This window comes from Lynx rufus, unplaced genomic scaffold (assembly GCF_022079265.1).
Source record: "Lynx rufus isolate CCGP_SWC_20201006 ecotype Redwood Valley unplaced genomic scaffold, mLynRuf1.p SCAF_15, whole genome shotgun sequence".
NCBI classification, from domain to species: domain Eukaryota; kingdom Metazoa; phylum Chordata; class Mammalia; order Carnivora; family Felidae; genus Lynx; species Lynx rufus.
The window spans coordinates 19,033,955-19,057,585 of record NW_025814829.1 but is presented as its reverse complement, the minus strand read 5'-3'; the positions used below and the strand labels follow the sequence as shown (position 1 = coordinate 19,057,585).

General features: G+C 39.8%; 1 protein-coding gene across 2 annotated transcripts in view; it reads right to left on the bottom strand.

Annotated features, from left to right (window-relative positions):
• LOC124509958 (complement factor H-like) overlaps positions 1-19,553 on the bottom strand; it is a 110,031-nt gene extending 90,478 nt beyond the window's left edge. The window contains exons 1-4 of one of the 2 annotated variants that reach the window (XM_047076575.1): positions 19,398-19,553; positions 18,251-18,441; positions 1,225-1,410; positions 565-670 (exon numbers count right to left, since the gene is read on the bottom strand). In XM_047076575.1, coding sequence (XP_046932531.1) covers positions 565-670; positions 1,225-1,410; positions 18,251-18,441; positions 19,398-19,453 — 539 coding nt within the window. In that variant the 5' untranslated portion in view covers positions 19,454-19,553. Of the gene's footprint in view, positions 1-564; positions 671-1,224; positions 1,411-13,590; positions 14,093-18,250; positions 18,442-19,397 lie in introns of those variants that run through there. The other variant, XM_047076576.1, reaches the window with a different exon arrangement.
• Positions 19,554-23,631: the final 4,078 nt, after the last annotated feature.

Below are 23,631 nucleotides of genomic sequence, written 5' to 3'. Positions count from 1 at the left end.
TGGAGCCTGTTTCCGATGCTGTGTCTCCCTCTCTCTCTGCCCCTCCCCTGTTCGTGCTCTGTTTCTCTCTGTCCCAAAAAAAATAAATAAAAAACGTTGGAAAAAAAAAAAAATAAAAAAAAAAATAAAATTTTCAATGTTGAGGAGATAATATGGTATCCAAATATAATCATTTCCAAAATACATTAATTTTTCAGGCTTCTTGTACGGTACTTATAAAAATGCTCATAGAAAAATAAAATAATTGGGGTACCTTGGGTGGCTGCCAGTTAGGTGTCCAACTTCATTCAGCTCAGGACATGATCTCATGGTTTGTGGGTTCAAGCCCCACATTGGGCTCTGCGTTGGCAGCTCAGAGCCTAAGCCTGCTTTGGATTCTGTGTGTGTGTGTGTGTCTCTCTCTCTCTGCCCTTCCCTCTGTGTCTCTCTTTGTCTCTCAAAAAAATAAAACATTAAAAATTGAAAAAAAAGAAAAATAACGTGACCTTAAAAATACTAATCAGTACAGTCCCTATCTACAATCTAAATTATAATTGTCTCAATTTTTTTATATTGACTACATACCCCTCATTACATGTGTAAACAACCTTTGCTCCATATTCAAATTCATTTCCTCTTGCAAGATGAAAGGAACCAAAACGAGTATCTCCAGGATGTCCACAGGGCCTTTCTAAAATGATCAAAAGAATATAATATCATTATGTAACACAGGGAAACACATTTGATGTAGAAGTTCAAGGAAAATGGTATTTAATATTATATCCAAAGACATAATTGAAGATGTAGAAAAGTGAAAAATAACAAAGTTATTATTTTATTATTAAACTTGTCTATATGGTGGTTTTTTTTATTTTGGAAGATTACAACCCCTTATTAAGAATAATGATGGTATAGGGGCGCCTGCGGGGCTCAGTCGGTTAAGCATCTAACTTCGGCTCAGGTCATAATCTCAGTTTGTGGGTTCACCTCCGCGTTGGGCTCTGTGCTGACAGCTCAGAACCTGGAGCCTGCTTCATATTCTGTGTCTCCCTTTCTCCCCCCCCCCCACCTGTGCTCTCTCTCTCTCTCTCTCAAAAATAAATAAACATTAAAAACAAAAGAATAATGATGGTATATTATTTTGTATTTAATGACAATTATGATATAACTCAGCTAATATTGCTACGATATCAAACATTTGGTATTTTCACAACTAAAGTTTTCACAAATGTATGATTTACTTACTCTGACATATCCTCAATGGATTTAGAGCCACCCATTCTCCATTCTTGCATTCCATTATAATAACTCCAAGAGTTCTATATCCAGGTCGGCATTTATATGTAGCCTGAGTTCCCTCTGGATATTTTTGTTCAGGCCAGACACCTACCAAAATTTCATTTTGTTTTCCTGGAGGCGGTCCTTCACAATCTAAAAACAATAAAAACAAAGTAATTGCTTAAAGTGTTTTTTTAAACTTCCAAAACATTTAGGTTATTTTTGCTTTTAAAAATACCTATGCTGGGAGGAGTCAAAATGGCAGACAAGTAAGAAGATCATTATTTCCTTCGCCCTTCAAAGACAGCGGTATTAAGGTCAGAACACTTTCTGCAGAGGAAATCAATCTACAGAGTGGCAGAAGGATCCCCACAGGTGGAACGAGACAGTTTGGTGGTACAGAGGCAGGCGTTTGAGAATCGGGAGAGAAAAAATGGGCAGTGTAGGCAAGGAGGGGAGGGGACCACTTTTGTGGAGAGACAAAAGGAAGTGAAGAAAGGTTGTAGAAGTGTGGGATTGTATTTGCACAAGAGGAAAACCTCTCTGGACCATGGATAGGGGAACAAAAAATACAGATAGAGCCAATTTCTACTTGCAAACAGCCTTAAAAGTGAAGACCGGAGTTTTTAGGGTTGTTTGACTTTCTCTGGACTGGAGCCGGCTGTGTGCAGGTACCTGGTGGAGAGAGGGGCCAGTCCTGGGGTGCGGTAGCGTTCTCAAGGGTGCACTGGCAGACAGCAGTCCCTTCCTCCCAAGTACTGTGGGAAGAGGGCATATTGCCCAAGGACACTGCAGGTGCCAACCTGAGGCCCTTTGTTGGCAGGGCAGAGTGGCATTATTCCGGAACCAAGTTCACGCAGAGCGGGATACGAGGTGCTGGAGGAGACTGTAGAGCAGGACAGGTCAAATGCCCACGCTACTCTGTAAGGCGCTGCCTGAACTGCTTGGTTTGAGACACCCCCTGCGGGGAGGAGAGACTGGGGTTTTGTCATTTTTCTTACCAACACCAACATGCTGGGGCTTCAGGGAACAGGACAGTGGCTCCACTGGGAGCCTACTTACATGAACTCCAGCCCCTCCGTGCCTGTAACTGCTTATCTACTGGAGCAGGACTGACACTGAGTGAACCGCGGGGGCCAGATTCCAGACCAGCACAGCCACCAGTCCCAGGCACCAACAGACAACTGTCCTGCAGTTTTGTATATACGGACGGAAGAATCGTAAGAATGAATCAGTGATATACAAGATAAACTTATGGAAAATAATGAAGCTGAAGAGAAGAGGTAAAGAAAAATATCAGACCACGAATACAGACCTAGAGAACTCAGTGACTCCATAAATCATGGAAACGTTCGTATCATAGGAGTCCCAGGGAAGAGAAGGAAAAGGGGGCAGAAGGTTCATTGGAGGAAATTATAACTGAAAACTTCCCTAAACTTGGGAAGGAAACAGACATCCAAATCCAGGAGGCACAGAGAATTCCCATCAGAATAAACAGGTCATGATCTCAGGGTTGGGAGATCAAGCCCCATGTCAGGCGCCTCACTGGATGTGGAGCCTACTTAAGATTCTCTCTCTCTTCCCTTTGTCCCTCCCCTGACTCCCATACACACGTGCTTTATCTATTTCTAAAAAACAAACGAAAAAACACTCAAACGAAGAGAGATAGAGGGAACATACCTCATTATCATAAATGCCACATACGAAAGACCCACAGCTAATATAATTCTCAATGAGGAAAAACTGAGAACTTTTCTTCTATGGTCAGGAACAAGATAAGGATGACCGCTCTCACCATTGTTACTTAACATAGTACTGGATGTCTAGTCTCAGCATCAGTCAAAAAAAAAAAAAAAAAAAAAAAAAGAAAGAAAGAAAGAAAGAAAGGCAAGGCATCCAAATCAAGAAGGAAGAAATCAAACTTTCATTATTCATAGACAACATGATAATCTACAGAGAAAACCCAAAAATCTCCACTAAAAATTTCTAGAACTGATACACAATTCAGTAAAGTTGCAGGAAACAAACTCCATGCAGAGAAGCCTGTTGCATTTTTACATACCAATAGTGAGGCAGCAGAAAGAAAAATGAAAGAATTCATTTCCATTTGAAATTTCCAAATGAAAGAATTTCATTTCCAAATGAAAGAATTCACTCCATTTATATTTGCACCAAAAACCATAAGATACTTAGGAAAAAACCTAATCAAAGAGGTAAAAAGATCTGTACTCTGCAAACTACAGAATACTGATGAAAGAAACTGAAAGCAACACAAAGAAATGGAAAAATATTCCATGCTCATGAACTGGTAGAACAAATATCATTAAAATATCTGTATCACTCAAATCAATCTACACATGTACTGCAATCCCTACCAAAATACCACCAGCATTTTTCACAGAGCTGGAACAAACAATCCTAAAATTTGTATGGAACCACAAAAGATTCCAAATAGCCAAAGTAATCTTGAAAGAGAAAAGCAAAGCTGGAGGCATCAGAATTCCAGACTTCAAGCTACATTACATAGCTGTAGTCACCAAGACAGCATAGTGCTGGTATAAAAACAGACACACAGATCAGTGGAACAGAACAGAAAACTCAGAAACGGACCCACAAGTATATAGTCAACTAATCTTTGACAAAGCAGGAAAGAATATCCAATGGAAAAAAGTCTCTTCAATAAATAGTGTTGGGAAAACTGGACAACAACATGCAGAAGAACGAAACTGGACCACTTTCTTACAAAGTACACAAAATATATTCAAAGTGGATGAAAGACCAAAATATGAGATGGGAAACCATCAAAATCCTAGAGAACACAGACAGCAACCTCTTTGATTTGGGCCATAGGAACCTCTTACTAGATATGTCATCAAAGGCAAGGGAAACAAAAGCAAAAATGAACTATTGGGACTTCATCAAGATAAAAAGCTTCTACACAATGAAGAAAACAATCAACAAACTAAAAGGCAACCTTCAGAGTGGGAGAAGATATTTGCAAATGACATATCTGATAAAGGGTTAGTATCCAAAATCTATTCAGAACTTATCAAACTCAACACCCAAACAAATAATCCAGTTATGTAATGGATGGAAGACATGAATAGTTTTCCAAAGACATACACATGGCCAACAGATACATGAAAAGATGCTCAACATCACTCATCATTAAGGAGATACAAATCAAAACCACGATGAGATACTATCTCACACCTGTCAATGGCTGAAATTAACAGCACAGAAAACAACAAGGCATTGGCAAGGAGGCAGAGAAAGGGGAACCCTCTTGCAGTGTTGGTGTGGGAATGCAAAGTGGAGCAGCCACTCTGGAAAACAATATGGAGGGTCCTCAAGAAGTTAACAATAGAACTACCCTACAATCCAGCCTTTGCACTGCTAAGTATTTAACAGAAGGATACAAAAATACTGATTCTGAAAGGATACATGCAGCTTGATATTTAGAGCAGCATATCAACGATTAGTCAAATTATAGAAAGAACCCAAATGTCCACTGATGGATGAATGGATAAAGAGATGCAGTACACACACACACACACACACACACACACACACACACACACACTGGAATATTACTCAGCCATCAAAAAGTATGAAATCTTGCCATTTGCAATGCACCGACAGAACTAGAGTGTATTTATGCTAAGCAAAATAAGTCAGTCAGAAAAAGACAAATACCACATGATTTCACTCATATGTGGAATTTAAAAAATGAAAGAGATGAACATAGGAGGAAAAAAAGAGAGGCAAACCATAAAACAGACTCAAGTATAGAGAACAAACTGAGGGTTGCTGGAGGGGAGGTAGGTGGGGAAATGGATTACAAGTAATGAATACTGAGGAGGGCATTTGTTGTGATGAGCACTGGGTGCTATGTGTAAATGATGAACCACTAAATGCTACTCCTGAAACTAATATTGCAGTAGGTACTAACTGTAATTTAAATAAAAACTTTAAAAGATAGAATGATTACATTTAAATAAAAACTTTAATTTAAAAAAACACTTTAAAAGATAGAATGATTACATTAGGTCTCCAGTGATTACTTTTAAAAATGGCAAATTCAAAGATACTTATCACCAGACATATTTATTAGTATTACTTTCACTGCATAACTCCTTTCTTCGCTTGGTTTTATGACAATGGCTTAACATTCTATTCTAGAATTTCTTTTTAAAAGGTAAGGGGCAAATAATCAACAGAGGTGAAGACCATCATGGAACCTATCTCTGATGAACATGTTTCACATTTCATACAAGCTCCATATGAAACTATACTTTTCTGTAGTAAATAATACTTGTGTGAGATTTCATATGCAGTAATTTTTCTTTGATGTTTTAGCAAATTTTTAGCACATTTATGTTAGGGAACTTTTAATAAATGATTCTACATTACATTTTGATTTTTAGAATTTAAGTAAACATTCTGTTTCTCCACTAGATGGTGCTAACATCCTGTCATAAAACAACACAAACCACCTCTCTGGATTCCCCCCTCTTCCAAAGAGCCAGATTTTTTGTGTTGTTCGTTTTTAAATTTAATGTTCATGATGAAGATTTTATGCTTAATTGCAGGCTAATATGTGTGTTTTTCATTTTAGAAATTCAAATCCACTTCATGGCATTCTGGCTATTGGAAAAATAAGTTAATTTTCAAACATAGATGCCAATATTGTGAGTACAGAACTATGCTTTAGTAATATATTAATATTTTGATAAACACCGTTCCTATCCTATTAAGCTAATGCAAGGTAAAGGTAATAAAGTTTTATCAATTAATTTATTTCATTTAAATTATTTTTTAAACAAATCGGCCAAGAGTAATCCATCTTCAAAACATTTAAAGTAATCAATTCACACACACACACACACACACACACACACACACACACCACTAGCCCATTAGCTAGCCTGAGGCAAATGCATTTTCCTCAGGTTATGTTTCAAAATAATACATTTATACCACTTGCTCTTGAATTTTCAAATTTGGTTAATTGCTTTTAACAACCAGATGGAAAAGACAAATATACACACCTTTCACATAATCTTCCTACCAGCTTCTCACAATTTTTACTATGTATATATGTTTACTATAGTAGAAGTATTGTCATATTGATTACCCTTTTTACTTCAAATAACTCTTAAAATTATGGTGCTTTTTCCATGAACTTTAAATGGCATCTCTTGACTGTAAGAAAACAGTGTCACGACCCCCTACTCCATTTCCCCATTTTCCAGTGCCATCTCCAAACTCTTAGTTGTGATTATGACCATTTGCCACCTTCACTGTGACACAGTCTGCTAGCTAGTCTGCAAGCCTCCATTCTCCGCGGGGTTACATAGGATTTTTTTCCAGAATTGGTCATGTCACTCTTGTGATTAAAATTCTTTGCTGAATTTTCCTTTCATTTGTAAGACATTCTAAACCTAATCACGAAAACCTCAATCAAATGTGTACCAGACTGCTTTGGTAGAGTAAGGTTGGTCTCTTTGTACAATTACTCTCTTTTTCTAAAATTATTTTGAGAAAAAAAGAATAGGAGATACTACTTTTTAAATAGCTTAATTCTAAACTCAGTAGGCATTAGAACATATTCTAAAGCCAAACTAAAAATCAACATTGAAAAAGTAAATCAAATGGACAAAATGGAAATAGCAAAAATAGATATTTTATGTTAAATTTCTTTCCTATCTTCTCATTGGTATATATGAGTATTAGTTACATATACATATACATGATATGATCCAATTAGTTTTTCAAAATAAGATATATTCAGACTATTTTACAAATAACATGAGGATAATTAAAGACATGTGGCAAATAATATATACACCTCTATAAATAAAGTTATCGGTTGCAATGAAGTTTTTAAAAAATAAACTCTAGAAAAAGCAGAGAGAGATTATATTATACTATTGAGGCATTTGAAAAAATAAACTTATGCTTAAAAATTTTCTTAAATATGACTATGCAATTTCCTCTTGAAATTTTAACAGTGTAAAGACCATGAAGACAATTACAGGATTATGAAAAGCAAATGGGAGAACAGGTCATAGCTATAAGAAATTGGGCAGAATACAAGTATGCCATAATTAGGATTGAAGCAAGTTACTATCAGGATACAGCCTGAATATATCACTGAAATCAAATTTCTTGAAATGTGTAGTATTTGGATCGCTACTACCTACTGCCAATTATTGTTCAAGTCAAAATGGTAGCTTCTTAAAATAAATTGTTAGTATATATTGACTGGTTGCTATAAAAAAGGAGCTTAGTTGGAGGGAGACATTAAAATAAGGGCCTTTAAAAACTGTAGCAGGAATGATTCCGCATCTGAATAATTATCATGTCAATCCTGAGGATAGGATTAAAAAAGAAAAGAAGAAAAACAACACACACTATACCCAATTTCACCTGTAGTACTTGTGGAATTGTAACTGATGGCAGATTTAGAAAGGTGGGGATGACTTCAATCCTCCATTTTTACAGATCTACTATCAGTCTTTTGTAAACACAACTGATGTTTCCTCAGTCGTTTTTTGTTTCTTTATGGAGGGTGCAGGAGTAAAAGGAGACAGAGAGAGAGAGAGAGATTCAGAGACAGAGAGAGAGAGAGAGAGAAAGAGAGAGAGAGAGACTGAGAGAATCCCAAGCAGGGTTCATTCCCAGGGTGGAGCTCCACACGGGACTCGATGTCAAGACTGAGATCATGACCTGAGCTAAATCAAGAGTCTGATGCTTAACCAACTGAGCCACCCAGGAGCCATGTTCCTCAGTCTTGAATGTCCTCCTCCCTGGCATCCTTATTTCCATGACTGCCATCCAACCTTCAAAGCCTACCCAAGATGCCATCGTGACCCTGACAGATTTTTCATTCCACCTCTTACAAACAAACTCCCCAACCTGATCCCACTCCAAACTCATTCCAACTTGGATTTCTTGCCTCCTCTAAATGATCCTGTAGTCTCTTTTCCTTGTCTCCATCACAATGTTTTATATAGTAAAATACAATATGTTGATGAAATACAATAATCATTCCTTTTGTTTACCCCACTAAATGGCCTTTTGGTAAATGCTAGTCCTAATGCCTGGCACTTAGCAGGCACTTAGCAGTCACTTAAAAAATGGCCATTGGATGGTCAAATAAATGAACGAATGAATGAATGAATGGATGAATATGAAGCTCTTTTGGAACCTTTCCATTATATCCGCAGATTGCAGGCAACCCATGGGAACAGCACAGTGGACGGCAACCAGTGTAAAAGGTAAGACATGAGAACACATGTGCAGTGATCTCAAAGCTCTATTGCATGAACCCAAGAAACTCTGCTATCTGTAACTCCATTGTACCTCTGTCTACGTGTCTTAATTTTGAATTTATGCCATAATTTTGAATTTATGCCATAATTTTGAAGTCACGAATCATTTTAATTTTGTTCAAAAAGGCTTTGGGGAGCCTTTGAAGCAACTATTCTATAATCACTTTCCTATCTATTACATTTTTGGTCAACATGGTTTGAGAAACTTGGCTCTCTCAGTTAAAACGTCCAAACACAAAGAAGTGCTCTGTCAAACCTATTTAACACTTTTGTTATTTTTGTGATTTTTTTCCTAAAATGTAGCACATTTTACCCCAAATATATCATCTCTTGTTTATGCACCATATTCTGAAACTAGTTAAAGTTGTTAAGCTATGGGTAAAATGCACATCAGTTTAGTGAGCACAGGATAGACTGGTTGGGAAAAACTCACATCCTGGGCAGGTAGGAATGGTGTGTGGGGTGAGGGGGAGGCGTAATTGGGAAGAAGGGAAAGTACAAAGGTTGTAGAACAATCAGGGATTGGGCAAAGAAAAGTGGATCGATGTAGACTTGGCCAGTAGCCCTAGCAATCAAAGGCCAAAAGAGAATTTATGTGTCATTGGGGGACATACTTATTTTCAGCTAAGAACAATTTCAACAAAACTTGATAACTGAGTTGTAGTTTAACATTATGTGCAGGCAGAAAAGTAGCATATGCATTCTCCATTATGTCTACATTAAAAATAAACACGGCTTGCTGTGGCACACCTCTCCCTCTCGTGACACTCCCAGGGCGTCTGCTCTGACCCTTCTCATGGCGCTGTCAACCTTCACCCATCAGATCTCCCGTCCCCAGGGCCACCTCACCTTCCAGAGTTCCTTAGTCCCCTTCTTCACCCTCATCATCCGTTTCTACCTTTCTGCACTGAAATTGTAACAGAGAATTTTCAGCTAATATGAATCACAGTTAATTGCAGTAAAGACTATTGGATTTTACTATACTAAAGTATTTATTCACAGTGTTTGGTATTCCACATAAATTTCAGGTTTGTTGAATCTAGTAAAATCAATACATTTCTTTTTTTCTTTTTTAATTTTTTTTAACATTTATTTATTTTTGAGACAGACAGAGACAGAGCATGATGGGGGAGGGTCAGAGAGAGGGAGACACAGAATCTGAAACAGGCTCCAGGCTCTGAGCTGTCAGCACAGAGCCCAACGCGGGGCTCGAACTCACGGACTGCGAGATCATGACCTGAGCTGAAGTCGGCCATTTAACCCACTGAGCCACCCAGGTGCCCGGTCTTTTTTCCTTTTTTAAAAAACATTTTCTTTTTTCTTTTTTTTTTAAATAGAATTTATTTTTTTTAATGTTCATTTAGTTATTTGAGAGACAGAGTGCAAACAGGAGAGGGGGAGAGGGGGAGAGGGGGAGAGGGGGAGAGGGGGAGAGGGGGAGAGGGGGAGAGGGGGAGAGGGGGAGAGGGGGAGAGGGGGAGAGGGGGAGAGGGGGAGAGGGGGAGGGAGGGAGGGAGGGAGGGAGAGAGAGAGAGAGAGAGAGAGAGAGAGAATCCCAAGCAGGCTCCCAGGTGTCAGGGCAGAGCCTGCTGGGGGCTCAATACCACAAACTGTGAGATCATGCTCTGAGCTAAAATCAAGAGTCGGATGCCTAACCTACGGAGCCACCCAGGTGCCCCTACTACATTTCAAAGAAGAGAGGATACTGAAAGCAGTTGGGACACCGCACAACTTTAAGTCACACCATATAGGTAAACATCACACAAATACTTCTAAAAACTGGAGTTTTCTTGACAGCAGAAGGCGAATTCCTATTTATCATATTGGAATTGAAACACAGAGTTCGGGACTAAACGCCACTACCTCAAGTTTTCTGGATTACATAACTGTGTATAACATTCATACACATCTTTATAAAATAGTACTTTTAATTAATTTATAAGTAATTCTTACGATTGATAATGTCAATTATTTTTTCCATTTGAGGGTTAACTCTAAAATTGGAAACCATCTTGTACTTGAAACAATATACAAAAAATTGTTTTACTTTGTTTTCTGATAGAAGAGAATCTCTCTAGCTTTGATCTATATTTTAGGTCCTGAAAGATTATTTTTGGCCCTTGAAACCTCCAGAATTAGGTAACACCCACATCTCTCCAAACAAAATTTTAGTAGGTTTAGTAGGTGTTTAATTTATTCACATTTCTCAGCCAGGAATTTCTGGGCTGTGGCTAATTTCAAAGATTATACACTTTGTAGACCCGAAGTCTAAACGGTCTACATGAAAAGCTGGTCATAATATATTCCGGGAAACAGAAACTACTATGTGGTAAGATTGAGGGACTGTTATTCTAAACTTTGTCCTGTAAATATGACCAGTTCTTAGCAGCCTGTGGTGATTCGTCCAACTGCGATGTTTTACAAGGAAAACAACTAATGTTTCTACACACCTGGCAATGGCAAAGCAGACAGCCTATTGCATCGAAAAGGTACTAACTGGTCTCCATGAAACTTGGGCCAATAAATTCTTCCTATGGGCTATGATTCCTCTTTAGAGTGAGGAGGATTTTTGGAGGAATGTTCACTCTGAACAGGACAGAGGCAATTTATGAAATGCTAAAACATTAAGACTGGTTGAGTAAAGCAGATTGTGCTGGTGTTCCAAACTGTCTTCTCAATTCCTCAATTTACCATTCACTATTCAATGTGGTATTTCTCAATATCTCAATTTACTATTTCATATTTATTTCTACATGGGAAATAAAACCAGAGGCAACTATTGAAGGATATATGGATATTTTGAATGAGTAAGGTTACTTTGTTGAGTGCAGTTTCTGCTAGGTATGGTAGACGGATGGAATTGGCATTTCAAACCAGTTTTAGAACTTTTTGGCAAACAAGGAATAAATCACAGTCCTACATCTGCTGAAAATTCATGTGATTATTTTCTACTCACTTGTGCATCATGTGTGTTTTTGGGAAAATCATGAGGCTAAAGTATTGCCTTAAATACTTTCAATAGTAATGTTACAGTTTCTCTATTAGGAATTAGCCGGATTTAGAGTCAGTCTCACGATAGCGTGTAGAGTGCTAATGCCCAATTCACCAGCAGAAACGGATGCCACATTTAAACACATTTTGGTGAAATAGAAAATACAGGTGAAATGAGTCAGCTGGAATCAATTATGTAAGTAAGGAGTTTACATCAGTATTACTTAATTTTTAATACATGCTTTATAACACCCGATTTTAAAATTTCAAATTCCACTTTGTAATCACTGAAACAGTTTAATTAAACTTGGCATCAATTCTTGAGTTTTAAATTTTTTTTTTTTTTCAGCGTTTATTTATTTTTGGGACAGAGAGAGACAGAGCATGAATGGGGGAGGGGCAGAGAGAGAGGGAGACACAGAATTGGAAACAGGCTCCAGGCTCTGAGCCATCAGCCCAGAGCCCGACGCGGGGCTCGAACTCATGCACCGCGAGATCGTGACCTGGCTGAAGTCGGACGCTTAACCGACTGCGCCACCCAGGCGCCCGATTCTTGAGTTTTAAACATGAGCTGGAAAGAAAACAAATCTTCCTTACGTGACAAATGATGTCCACATAAAGCCTAGGCAAACAGCATGTAAATATTGAGACACTGAACATACTCCTGCTAAAGAAAAGACAAAAACACTTGTGTACAGAAAAAGATGTTTGTAATGGTTTCTAGCATTAAGAGTGTTCTGGAACTCTTTGCCGATACAATAATATTTTACATTTGAATACACACTGCAATATTTACATATGCAGTAAATACGATTGTATAGCTAGTTTCAAAGGTGGCTGGATATAAGGTTTCTGAACTAAAAACCAAGCAATAGCATATCAGAATGTGAAACTAAAAACGCTCCGTGTCTCAGAAAAAAAAAAAAAATGAAGCATATTTGAATAAACCTTAAAAAAATGACTGAGGAATATAATTAAAGAGAGATACCTGCCTTCATTTTCTAAATTGAAAGACCATCAATGACAGAGCTTTAGTGTTATTTGTTGGTATACTTCAATGCTTAGAGGCTGACAGGAAGCAAGCATTCAAAAAAACTTGTTGACTTAGTGAAATGTTTTGGAAATTTATGAATGATAGGTAACTCATTTGTTTTAAAAATGTCATTCAAAAAAAGTAAATCAAATAGTATCACACAGTTTCCTATCATGAACTAGAAACCAAATTCCATCCAAAGAAACTTTTTAATCTATTGAGAAGTAGTGTTAGAATGAAATGTAATTATGTGTCTAGAAATCGCCTTACTAATGCCAGAAAATAAAAACTTCTACATTCATATTCACTATTCTCTTAAGAATAGTCTTTAGACTGGTCTTCTAGAATATACCTCAAATACAACCACAGGAAAACACCCATGAGAATATTTGGATGTTATAAACATTGCATATTCATTTTTTTCAAATTTATATGGTATATTCATGCCAAAGGTACAAGTAATGCTTGCTTGTCTATAAGACTTTTAAGGCCGTGACAATAACAGTTGTAAATGCTAAAAGGATTCTTCTTCAGAAAGAGTTAACATCTATATCTGAGATAAATCTAGTCATTAGTTGATTTGAAGGTTTCTATTGTCTAATTTCTGTTCTGGTTCTATATATGTTCATATGCTTCTTCATACTTTCACAGAAAGCATTTGGGTAAAAATTCTAAGCAAAAAGAGTAAATTATGTTTTATGATAATTACAAGGGAAATGCTTATATTACAGCATTCAAAATATTAAAACATGTTTTGAATTTTTACATTAAATAAAATTATGATGAATAATCACATCACCTAAATAAGCTGCTTCTATTTTTTGAAACTTAACAATGTCAAAAGCCACTCACACACTAAGCTACAGAACAGTAATTAAATCACAATCTACACCAAAATCCTATTACCACTGTGAAAAGCAGAACAGAAAATGTTTTATAACACAGAAAAGGCTTTCTTTTTTTCACTCTTACCTTCTGCAACACAAACAGTCCACCACATAAGCCAAACAACCTGTGCTGAAAATCTCATTTTGAGGATCCTTTAGGGGCACATTTAATAGCCCACACTGCTCACTCTATGTCAGCTGCTCTTCAGCTAAAAGTTGTGATTAGAGCAGGAAAGCACTTGCTCCAAAAGGAAGTTGAAACACAGTTTGGGAATGAAAGGGATTACTAGATGCTCCGCCCATCAGAAACTTTTGCAAAATAAAGGAAAAAAAATCAATCACAAGCCCCAGCAATGCCAGAGTTGGAAAGAAGACTCCCACTGCACTCCCACTGAATGTTAATGCTGTGACCCACTTTTGTTTTTATAAACCCAGGCTGTTCTAAGTTGGAACGTGTTCAGGTTCTTGGAATGTGCAAGGCAGTAACCAGTGATATACTTGGGATTTCATTAACTCTCTAATTATTCAAACCCATTCAGATCTATCGTGTGTAAACTTCAAAAGATAAAATAATAAAAGCACCTTTAAAAATCATTTACAGGGGTGTCTGGGTGGCTCATTCAGTTAAGCATCCAACTTCAGCTCAGGTCACGATCTCCCAGCTCGTGGGTTCGAGCCTCAAGCCAGGCTTTGTGCTGACAGCTCAGAGCCTGGAGCCTGCTGCAGATTCAGCACAATGTGGAGGTTCCACAAAACATTAAAAATAGAACAACCCTACAACCCAGCAATAGCGCTACTAGGAATTTATCCAAAGGATACAGGAGTGCTGATTCATAGGGTTACATGGACCCCGATGTTTACAACAGAGCTTTCAACATAGCCAAATCATGGAAAGAGCTTAAATGTCTATCAGCTGATGAATGGATAAGAGGAATATATATATATACATATATATACATATATATATATATATGTACATATATATATATTCACTCGTGTGGAACTTGAGAAACTTAACAGAAGACCACTGGGGAAGGGAAGGGGAAAAATAGTTACAAACAAAGAAGGAGGGAGGCAGACCATTAGAGACTCTTAAATACAGAGATCAAATGGACGGTTGATGGGAGGGGGCTGGGGAAAGGGGAAAATGGGTGATGGGCATTGAGGAGGGCAACTGTTTGCATGAACACTGGGTATTGTATGTAAGCAATCAACGATGGGAATCTACCCCCAAAACCAAGAGCACACGGTACACACTGTATGTTAGCCAATTTGACAACAAATTACGTTAAGAAAAAAAAAAGATATTGTTTGTGATGAAGACACACTGGAGGTGACCACAAGGTCCACTCGGAGAGGACCTCTTCCATCACCACACAGCAGGTAAGAAGGCTCAGCGTCCCTGAGCTTGCTGACCTGGAAAATGTCCCCATGATCTTAAGTGGAAAAACAATACAGATAAAGCATAATTCCATTTGGTTGTATTTTTAACCATACACAACAAAATTGTACGTTTTCATAAGCACACATATGCATGTATTCAAGAAGGCTGACAAGGATGTATGCATCAAATGATACGGTTACTTCTAGGACAAAAGGTTTGTGAGGTGAGGGGGCTTTTGATTTTTCGGAACTGTTCCTATGAATACTTCCTTATTTATGTTTAAAGGCTGAACAACTCTGTAAAAATACACTACAAATCACCGAATTGTACCTTTGGAGTTAGTGAATTTTGTAGTATGTAAAATATATCTCAAGAAAACTATCCAAATAACTTAGGAGCATCTGGGTGGCTCAGTCAGTTAAGCGTCTGACTCTTGGTTAGAGCTCAGGTCATGATCCCGGGGCACATGGACTGAGTCCCATGTCGGGGGATTCTCTCTCTCTCTCTCTCTCTCTCTCTCTCTCTGCCTCTGCCCACTGACATCCTCTCCTTTTCAAAAATAAATAATGAAAAACAGAATTAAAAGAGAAGATGATGATGTAGATGATGAAGAAAAAGGTGTTAAGGCAATCAAAGACCAAGAAAATGTCACAGACCAGAGACTAAGACAACATTTACATGCAAAGTGGTACGGAAAGACATTTCATGGAAAAACTGGGGGAATATGAATGAAGTCTACAATTGTATTCATAGGACTGTGCCAATGTTAATTCCTTACTTTTGATACCTGTACTCTGGTTATAAAAAACGTTATCGTTACAGGAAGCTGAATAAGAACTCTACACTATCTTTGCGACTCTTCCATAAATGTAAAATTACTAGAAAAAAAAAAAATCAGCAGCAGCAAATACACTTGGCCCAGATATAAAGACACCTCCACAGGCTCACTGCCAAGGCCCCAGTGGCCCACTCCAGAAAAACCTGTTTGTTTTTTTCTCGTGTAATCCTTTATCCATATGCATTGGAAGCTGTCATTTCTCAAATCTTCCCCCAGTTTTACCCAAGCTTTTCCCCCAAAGGCACAGTGGACTGACACAGTACCTGTTCCCCAGCAAGGCAATGGCACAGAGGTCACCCTTCTGTACCTGAGGCAGACCAGCAGGGGGCACCACGAGTCCTGGCAGCATCAAATCTGCAGCAAAGGAAACAAATGCATCACAACCTGTATTCTGCCTCTAAACAATTCCAAGTTCTACTTCATCATTTATTCGTTCACTCAACCTACAAACCTTTATCAGGTATCAGCAAGGTTATTCATAATGAAAATTAAAAGACGGCAACCTGAGTATCACAGCATTTCCCTAGGGGGGCTAGTGGTCCAACTGAAGCACCAAGGCCAGTTCCATGACCTATCTTATTCTGGTTTCCCAAATTTAGCTTACTGACTTAAAGGACAGCCTATGGCAGTTCACAAACTATTCTCTCATTGAAGTACAAAGTACAAAGCTGACTGAAGCCTTTCAACAGCGTCGTAGAGGTCCAGGGACCTCACGGAAGCAGTCAAGAGAGAGATGAAACGCAAACGGGGGAAAAATTCCATTTTTCAACCATATGAACGCAGGAAGCGGGTACATTTATTGGAGGAGTCGGTCCTTCCTAAGCGGGTTTCAGTCGATAGCCAGAATATAGGGAAATCTTCTTACCTGCTCCCCCCACCAGTTTTTCAAGCACCAGAGGCCACGTCGTGAAAGCTGGGAGAAGGTCAGGATAGGACCACAAGGCATACACTGCCCAAAAAGAGACACAGATTTATTGCCAAAAAGTCAATCCCCTGGGGCACTGGCAAAGCCAAACGCGAAGGCCACTTTAATTCAGGGACAGTAAAGGAACTCAGCTCAAAGCTAGAGAAGAGACTGTGAGGCCCAAAGAGGGTTCATTCTGTTTTTTGTGTGTTTTTTTTTTCAAATTTAAATGTATTTATTTAAATTCAAGTTAGTTAACATACAGTGTAGCCTTGGTTTCTAGGGGTTTCCTTCTTAAAATAGGCAGATTCTTTTTTTTTCTAATATACCTTTTTATCTTTTAATAATCGCAATATAAGCGATTACAAATATACATAAAAATGCTTACAAATCACATAAACATATTTATACCATTATACAGCCATATAAAATGGAAACATGGAAGGATAAATATTAGGATATCACCAAGAATTTCCACACTTGTGAAGGTGGTAAAACTACTAAAAATTGAAAAAGTATACACATATACAAAAGTACATGTGAATATAATTTTTAAAAATTATAAATGGTTATCACTCCTTGTCTTTAAAGCTCTCTCCTCAGTGACTAAGGAAATCTTCTGTGGGTATGCTTAGGAAATAACAGGGAGGCAGTGGGCCCACAGGCTTTGCTATTGGAATGAAGAAGGTAGATTCTTAAAAACCTGGATGACACCTGAGACTGGGAGGCCCCATCATTCCACCTGATTGTAGCTGTAGAAATGGACACAGCAGGTAAAAGCGGGGACAAAGACCAAGGAGGATTCCATTTGTGACCTCAGAAACAAGTAGACTAAGAACAGGGCACCAGCCTGTAAACAATTTGGAAATTTCCGCATGTTTATTATTTGTATTCCCTCTGTTTTCATAGTGATTAGTGGTAAAAACCCTTAGATCAAAAAGCGCCTCCTGTGTCCCTATAGCAGCAAAGTGGGGTGGGGGCAGGAGCGGCCCAAGGAGACCGCCCTACGCTGCTGCAGCCCGGCTTAGGGCAAGAAAAGCCCCAGTGACAAAGCAGGTGTCAGCAGCTAGAGACAAAAGGACCCTAGATGTCTGAGTTCTGTCACAAGGAGAGAAAGCAAAGGATCCTGAGAGCCAGATAGAGCCGAAGGAAGAATCCCTGTGAGGTATCTCGATGGGAGTACATCACTAAGACCGCTGGGTACGTGGTTTCATTAACCCAGCTTCTTTCCTATCACAGGATCTTTTCAGTCTCTAAAGAAAATCCTGCCAGTCATCGTTTTAAGACGTATTTCCTACATGTCCTGAAATGCCACCCTTTTCGAGACCCCTGCCCCATCCCTAGTTAACCCACTAGGAACTACTATTCCTTCATCTCAGAATATCTCTTGGCAACCACGCTCTTTCTGTATTGGCCCTTTCATTCTCCCTCCTACGGCAGTAAGTCTCGACCTTGAAAGACCCAATTCTAGGGACACTGGGCCCGAAACGATTCTTAGGGATGGTACTGGGAGATTTGGCACTTACTGTTTTGAGTAAGACAGGTGAATGAAAGAAATAAGGAGTAACGGATGCCAGGCAAGGATTACAGTAATGGCCATGTCCATCCTGTTGCCATACCTGTCGGGTACAGATTTTTCTCCACTTTGAACAGGATGGGGTTACCACCGCTCACGTACACAGTCACTGCATCCCCTCTGTGAGCATACAGTTTCACAATGTTGAGCTCCTCCTTTCCAGGTACCAACACAGAGACCTGATCTGTTCCTAGAGTGGGGAAAGCAGCCATCACATCAGCCCGAAGCTTTCTCCTGCAGAAAGCAAACCAATGAGTGGTATGAATCGTGCCTGGATGCATTTTGAGAAATGCAAAGGATTCAGAAGGACTTACTATCAAATCAAGGCGCCAAGGAAAAACTGCTTTATGATGCCCTACTCTCGTACACTCTTCCAAAACATCCTATTCTCTTTCACATCCCATGTCTCCTCTATTGTCACATATTCTTGGGGGCAAGACTTTCCATTTTACGAAGAAAGAGGGAAACTGAGATCCAGGCAGTAACCAAGTTAGCCTGACTTTGGAAATTCAGCCCTGCCTTCCTGCCTCTATGCCTAGCCCTCGCCCCCACTCCCTTCTCTCTATGCTTGGCAAACCTATCCCAGATGGTTAAAAAGCTATACCAGGGCACCAAGAGTGACAACTATAGAACACGGGGGCCAAAATTCGCAACGTGCTATCTGCGTTTGCGACACTGAACAGATACGGTTCTCCTCAAAACATGTCACTTAATTCTCCCTCACTTCTCCCTCCATCTGTCTGTCTCTCCTGCCAGAAGTAATCACTAGACACTTTTCCTCCTATCGTTGTAGTTCTCGGTTCCCCATCTGATTTCTCCTCAGGGACTCTAAGCTCTTAGGAGAGTGGCACCCTGTCTGTCTGTCTTCCTTCTTTCCTTTCTTTCTTTTTTGGCGCCCTCCGCAATACCTTCTACAGATCGCAGTCAGTAAGCGCTGATTGAATTACGTTTTCCTTTAAACGAACTACAATATCCAAAAGATAGCCTGGGAGATAAATTCAGGCCTCCTCTCCCTCTTCACCCTCAAAACATGTCTATTCCAGCCTGGTCCCCTGGGGTGCCTTCCCCCGCTGGACCCCGCGGCCTCCACCCCGGGTCGGCTGAGCTAGTCCAAAAGGGCTGTGGGCCAGCCGGGATGGAGAAATGGCTGGGTGTCCTGGTGGGCAGAACAGGGCCCTCCTCTCCCTCACCTGTCCGACCCCTTGATGGCCGTGTTGGACTTGACCCGAAAGGCCTTGGCAAACATGTCTGCTGGAGTGGCCTGGGGAAGAAAAGGAGAGCACAGACGCCAGGGGCCGTCAGGAACGCGACAACGCGGCACCGTCCCCACCCGCAGCCCTGGGGGCAGCCATGCTGGGGCCCGGCAGGGAAAGAGGCCCGGCTGGAAACCCGGGCCGCGCAGCTTCGCGGCTTTGGCCGCTGCCCAGACCGCGGCCGCCCCTACTGACAGGACCCGGAACTGAAGCGGGGGGGGCGGGGCCCGGGGAAGGCGGGGCGGATTCCCGCTCCGGCCCTGCGCCTGCGCGACTGGCTGGCTCCTGCAGGCCTGCAGGGGTCCCGCGGTGGCTAAGTGCCTCTGTCTATTGCCGCTCGGTAGGCATTAGGGCGTCTTGACTTCCCTTCAGTTTAATTCAGCCCCACAGAAGTAATTGACCCTTGTGTTTTATTCGTTTCGTAGCCCTCTCGAATGGTTTTCTTAAGGGCTTTGTTTGTCTTTGCATTTAATTGCACGCTAGGAAGTCTCCGAATTTTCTCTTTTGTTTTAAATTTACATGGGGTGATAGCAATACGGGAATCCGCCCTAGTCCAAGGTTTGCGCCTCATGTTATGAGTAAAAACACTACAAACAATCTTCAAATCTGTTTTAAAATATTTTTGACCACCTCGAGGTAACTTTTGCAAAGCGTTACTGCATTTTGCGTTCAGGTGTTATTTGGGGAGGAGAGGGGTTTCCAAAACTAATTAAATTATTCACGTTGCTTATTAAAAAAAAAAAAAATCTGTGAGCCAGATTAGGGTCAGGTTATGGCTTGGCTTCTCCCTAGCAATGTGATCCTGGGCCAACGGCTTATTCTTTCTAAAACCCTTGCATTCTCTGAAAGATGTGGATGGAGTACCTACGTCCTGGGGTTTCCATGAGAAACGATTGAGGTAATGAGTGTGATGCAGTGTTTTGCAAATTTGCAGTCACATTTTTCAAAACTCTGACAGGTGTGAAGTTTTGGGTTTCCCTGAAAGGGACTGCTGTGTGCCCTGGAGGCATGGATTTAAAGACCTGGGGTCTTGGCTCCTACTAGGTTAATTTTTGCGTGTGGGAACGGTTAAGGGCAGAGTGTCCATCCACCAAGAAATAAATACTAATTGCTCGTTCGCTGACACAGTTACACAAAGGAGGATTTCACACTGGGCGTCCAAAGATTAGGTCTCCCAGTGTCTGCCCGCCACCAGGATTCTTACAAGGGCCCCTAACGTGGCCTGGGGCCAGGCGCAACTTGGGCTCCTCCTACCCTTCTGACCTAGGAGGCCTTTCTTCTCAAGCACCCCAGCGACAAGGCCAAGGTCAGAGGAGCCCAGAGGAGCCCAGAGGAGGGCAGTGCCAGACAGCCTTTTCCCTTCTGGCTCCCAACGCAGCCACATGTGGGGACGCTTGATCCAGACTGTGCTGGTGACCAGTGTCTACCGCAGCACAGCTACTGAGGCAGCCTCGGCGCAGGGAGCTGAGGAAGGCTATTCAAGAGAAGATTAGAATGATAAATACGAAAACAGCAAGGTACAGATAAATGTGTAAAATCACCTCCCTTCTATATATTGAAAAAAGGAGATTAATAAACACTGGGAGGATGACAGAAACTAATAAAAATATAACTTTATTAAATGAGGAACAGATAAATGATGGAAAAAGCTTACTCTTCAGAGAGCCTTGTCATGTGACTTTGACTTTTGAAACATGTAGCTGTTTTCCATATCTAAAAAGTTTAGCTTAATAGAGGAAGAAGCATGATTTAAAATTAAAATATGAATGCAAATAAATGTAAAAGTGTATTAAGTTGGGAAGTGAACCAATCAGAGATAAGGATTATTTGAAGTCATTTTGGAAGAGAGTACTTACATTCAGAGTTGAACATCCCGGGACAAAATAAATGCAAAGACATTGTAACCTTCATTCAGTAGTTTACCTGGTAGTAGTAATGTTTGCATTAAACTTTTTATATTATTTTTGCAAATGTTGAAACATAAGAATATGTGAGTAAAGAGAAGAGACAGAAAATGTACTAGAAAGTATTTAACCCTGTGTTATTAAACTTGAATTGTAAGATCCAATAGGAGCAAATGAATTTTAAATTTCACTTCTATTTCAGTCTTCTGACAAGCCAAAAGACATTTAAAGTCGTTTCCACAGTGTTGAACATTTCTATTTCAACATAATTCTCTTCACAGGATGGTACAATTCTTGGGCTCTAAACACTATTTCCCAGTAAAAGGAATCAGACCCCTTTGGAAAGGTGTATGCTTACAGGCATTGGGCAGGGAAATACCCAGCGAGCCTGGAACATCATGTTGTCTTAAGAAATGCTCAAAGAATAATGGGGTATAACAAAGCAATCAGCAGCTAGTTTCTCAACTAGCCAAATTTGGGATAATTTGAGCTTCAAAGACAATGCCTAGAATCAATTATGACAAATTGAATAAATAACAATTCAGGAATCCATGCTGATTATTTATTTATTTATTTATTTATTTATTTATTTATTTATTTCTTATTTTGAGAGAGAGGAGAGCTCGGTGGGGAGAGTGGGGCAAATGGAAAGAGAGAAAGAATCTTAAGCACACTCAGCGCACAGCCCAGAGCTCGAGCCCTGGGCTCGATACCATGACCTGAGCCAAAATCCTGTTGGTTGCTCCACTGACTGAGCCACCCAGGTGCCCCGGTGATACATGTAAAAAAAAAAAAAAATATATATATATATATAGGGCGCCTGGGTGGCTCAGTCGGTGGAGCATCTGACTTCAGCTCAGGTCATGATCTCGCCGCTGTGAGTTCCCGTCCCGCGTTGGGCTGTGGGCTGGCAGCTCAGAGCCTGGAACCTGCTTCAGATTCTGTGTCTCCCCCTGTCTCTGCCCCAACCCACTCGCATTCTATTTCTGTCTCTCTCAAAAATAAATAAACATTAAAAAAAAAATTAAAAAAATGTGTATATATGTAAAGCTATCAGAAGGTCACTATTATCAATTCTTATTCTAAAATATTCCTATTTAGTACCAAGGGCACAATAGTTGGATTCTAAACACTATTTCCCAGTAAAAAGAATCACGGGTGCCTGGGTGGCTCAGTTGGTTAAGTGTCCGACCTCCATTCAGGTCACAATCCTGTGGTTCATGGGTTCACGCCCTGTGTCTGGCTGTGTGCTGACTGCTCAGAGCCTGGAGCCTGTTTTAGATTCTGTGTCTCCCTCTCTCTCTGCCCCTCCCCCACTCATGCCCTATCTCTCTCTCTCTCTCTCTCTCTCAAAAAGAAATAAACATTAAAAAAAAAGATTCAGACCTTTTTGGAAACATGTATGCTTACAGGTATTGGGCAGGGAAGTATACAGCAAGCCTGGAACATCATGTTGTACTAAAAAGAAAAGAAATGCTCAAAGAATAATGGGGTACAACAAGGCAATAAGGAGCTCATTTCAAGAGGCTCTCACTAGCCAAATTTGGGATAATTTGAGCTTCAGAAATAATGACTATCTTTAATTGTGACAGTTGAATAAATAAAAATTCATGAATTCATGCTGATACATTTATTATTTTGTTAAATTTTTTAATTTATTATTATTATTTATTTTTTTTTTTTTTTGAGAGTGAGAACTCAATGGGTGGAAGAGGGGCAAAGGGAGAGAGAGCAAGAATCTTAAACAGGCTCCACAGTCAGCACAGAGGCTGAGCTGGAGCCCAGGGCTCAATCCCATGACCCTGGGATCATGAACTGAGCCAAAATCTAGTCACATGCTCAACCAACTGAGCTACCCAGGCTCCCCACTGATACAACATTTAAAAAAAGAAAAAGAAAAAGAACAAATATCTCTAAAGCCATCAGAAGGTGGCTTTATCAAGTCCTTACTCCAAAAATTGGAAATTAAAGAGCAAATATAAAGGTTTACCAAATCTTTTTAGGTAAAAGTATTAAGGAGTTGGCAAATCAACAGTCATCTTTACACAGGAATGGCAATAAATGCAGAAAAATATTAATCTTAAAAGTTGCTATTTCGCAGCCAAAAATGAAAATAATTGGTTATAGGCCATATTGGTTACAAGGCAAGTGTCGTACATACATTCCACAAGCTTTGGGTGAAAGGTTCTGGAGAAACAGTCTATACACCAATATTGACAGCAAAGATAACTTGTGGATTGTAACAATATTCCTTTAAATGTGAGAAA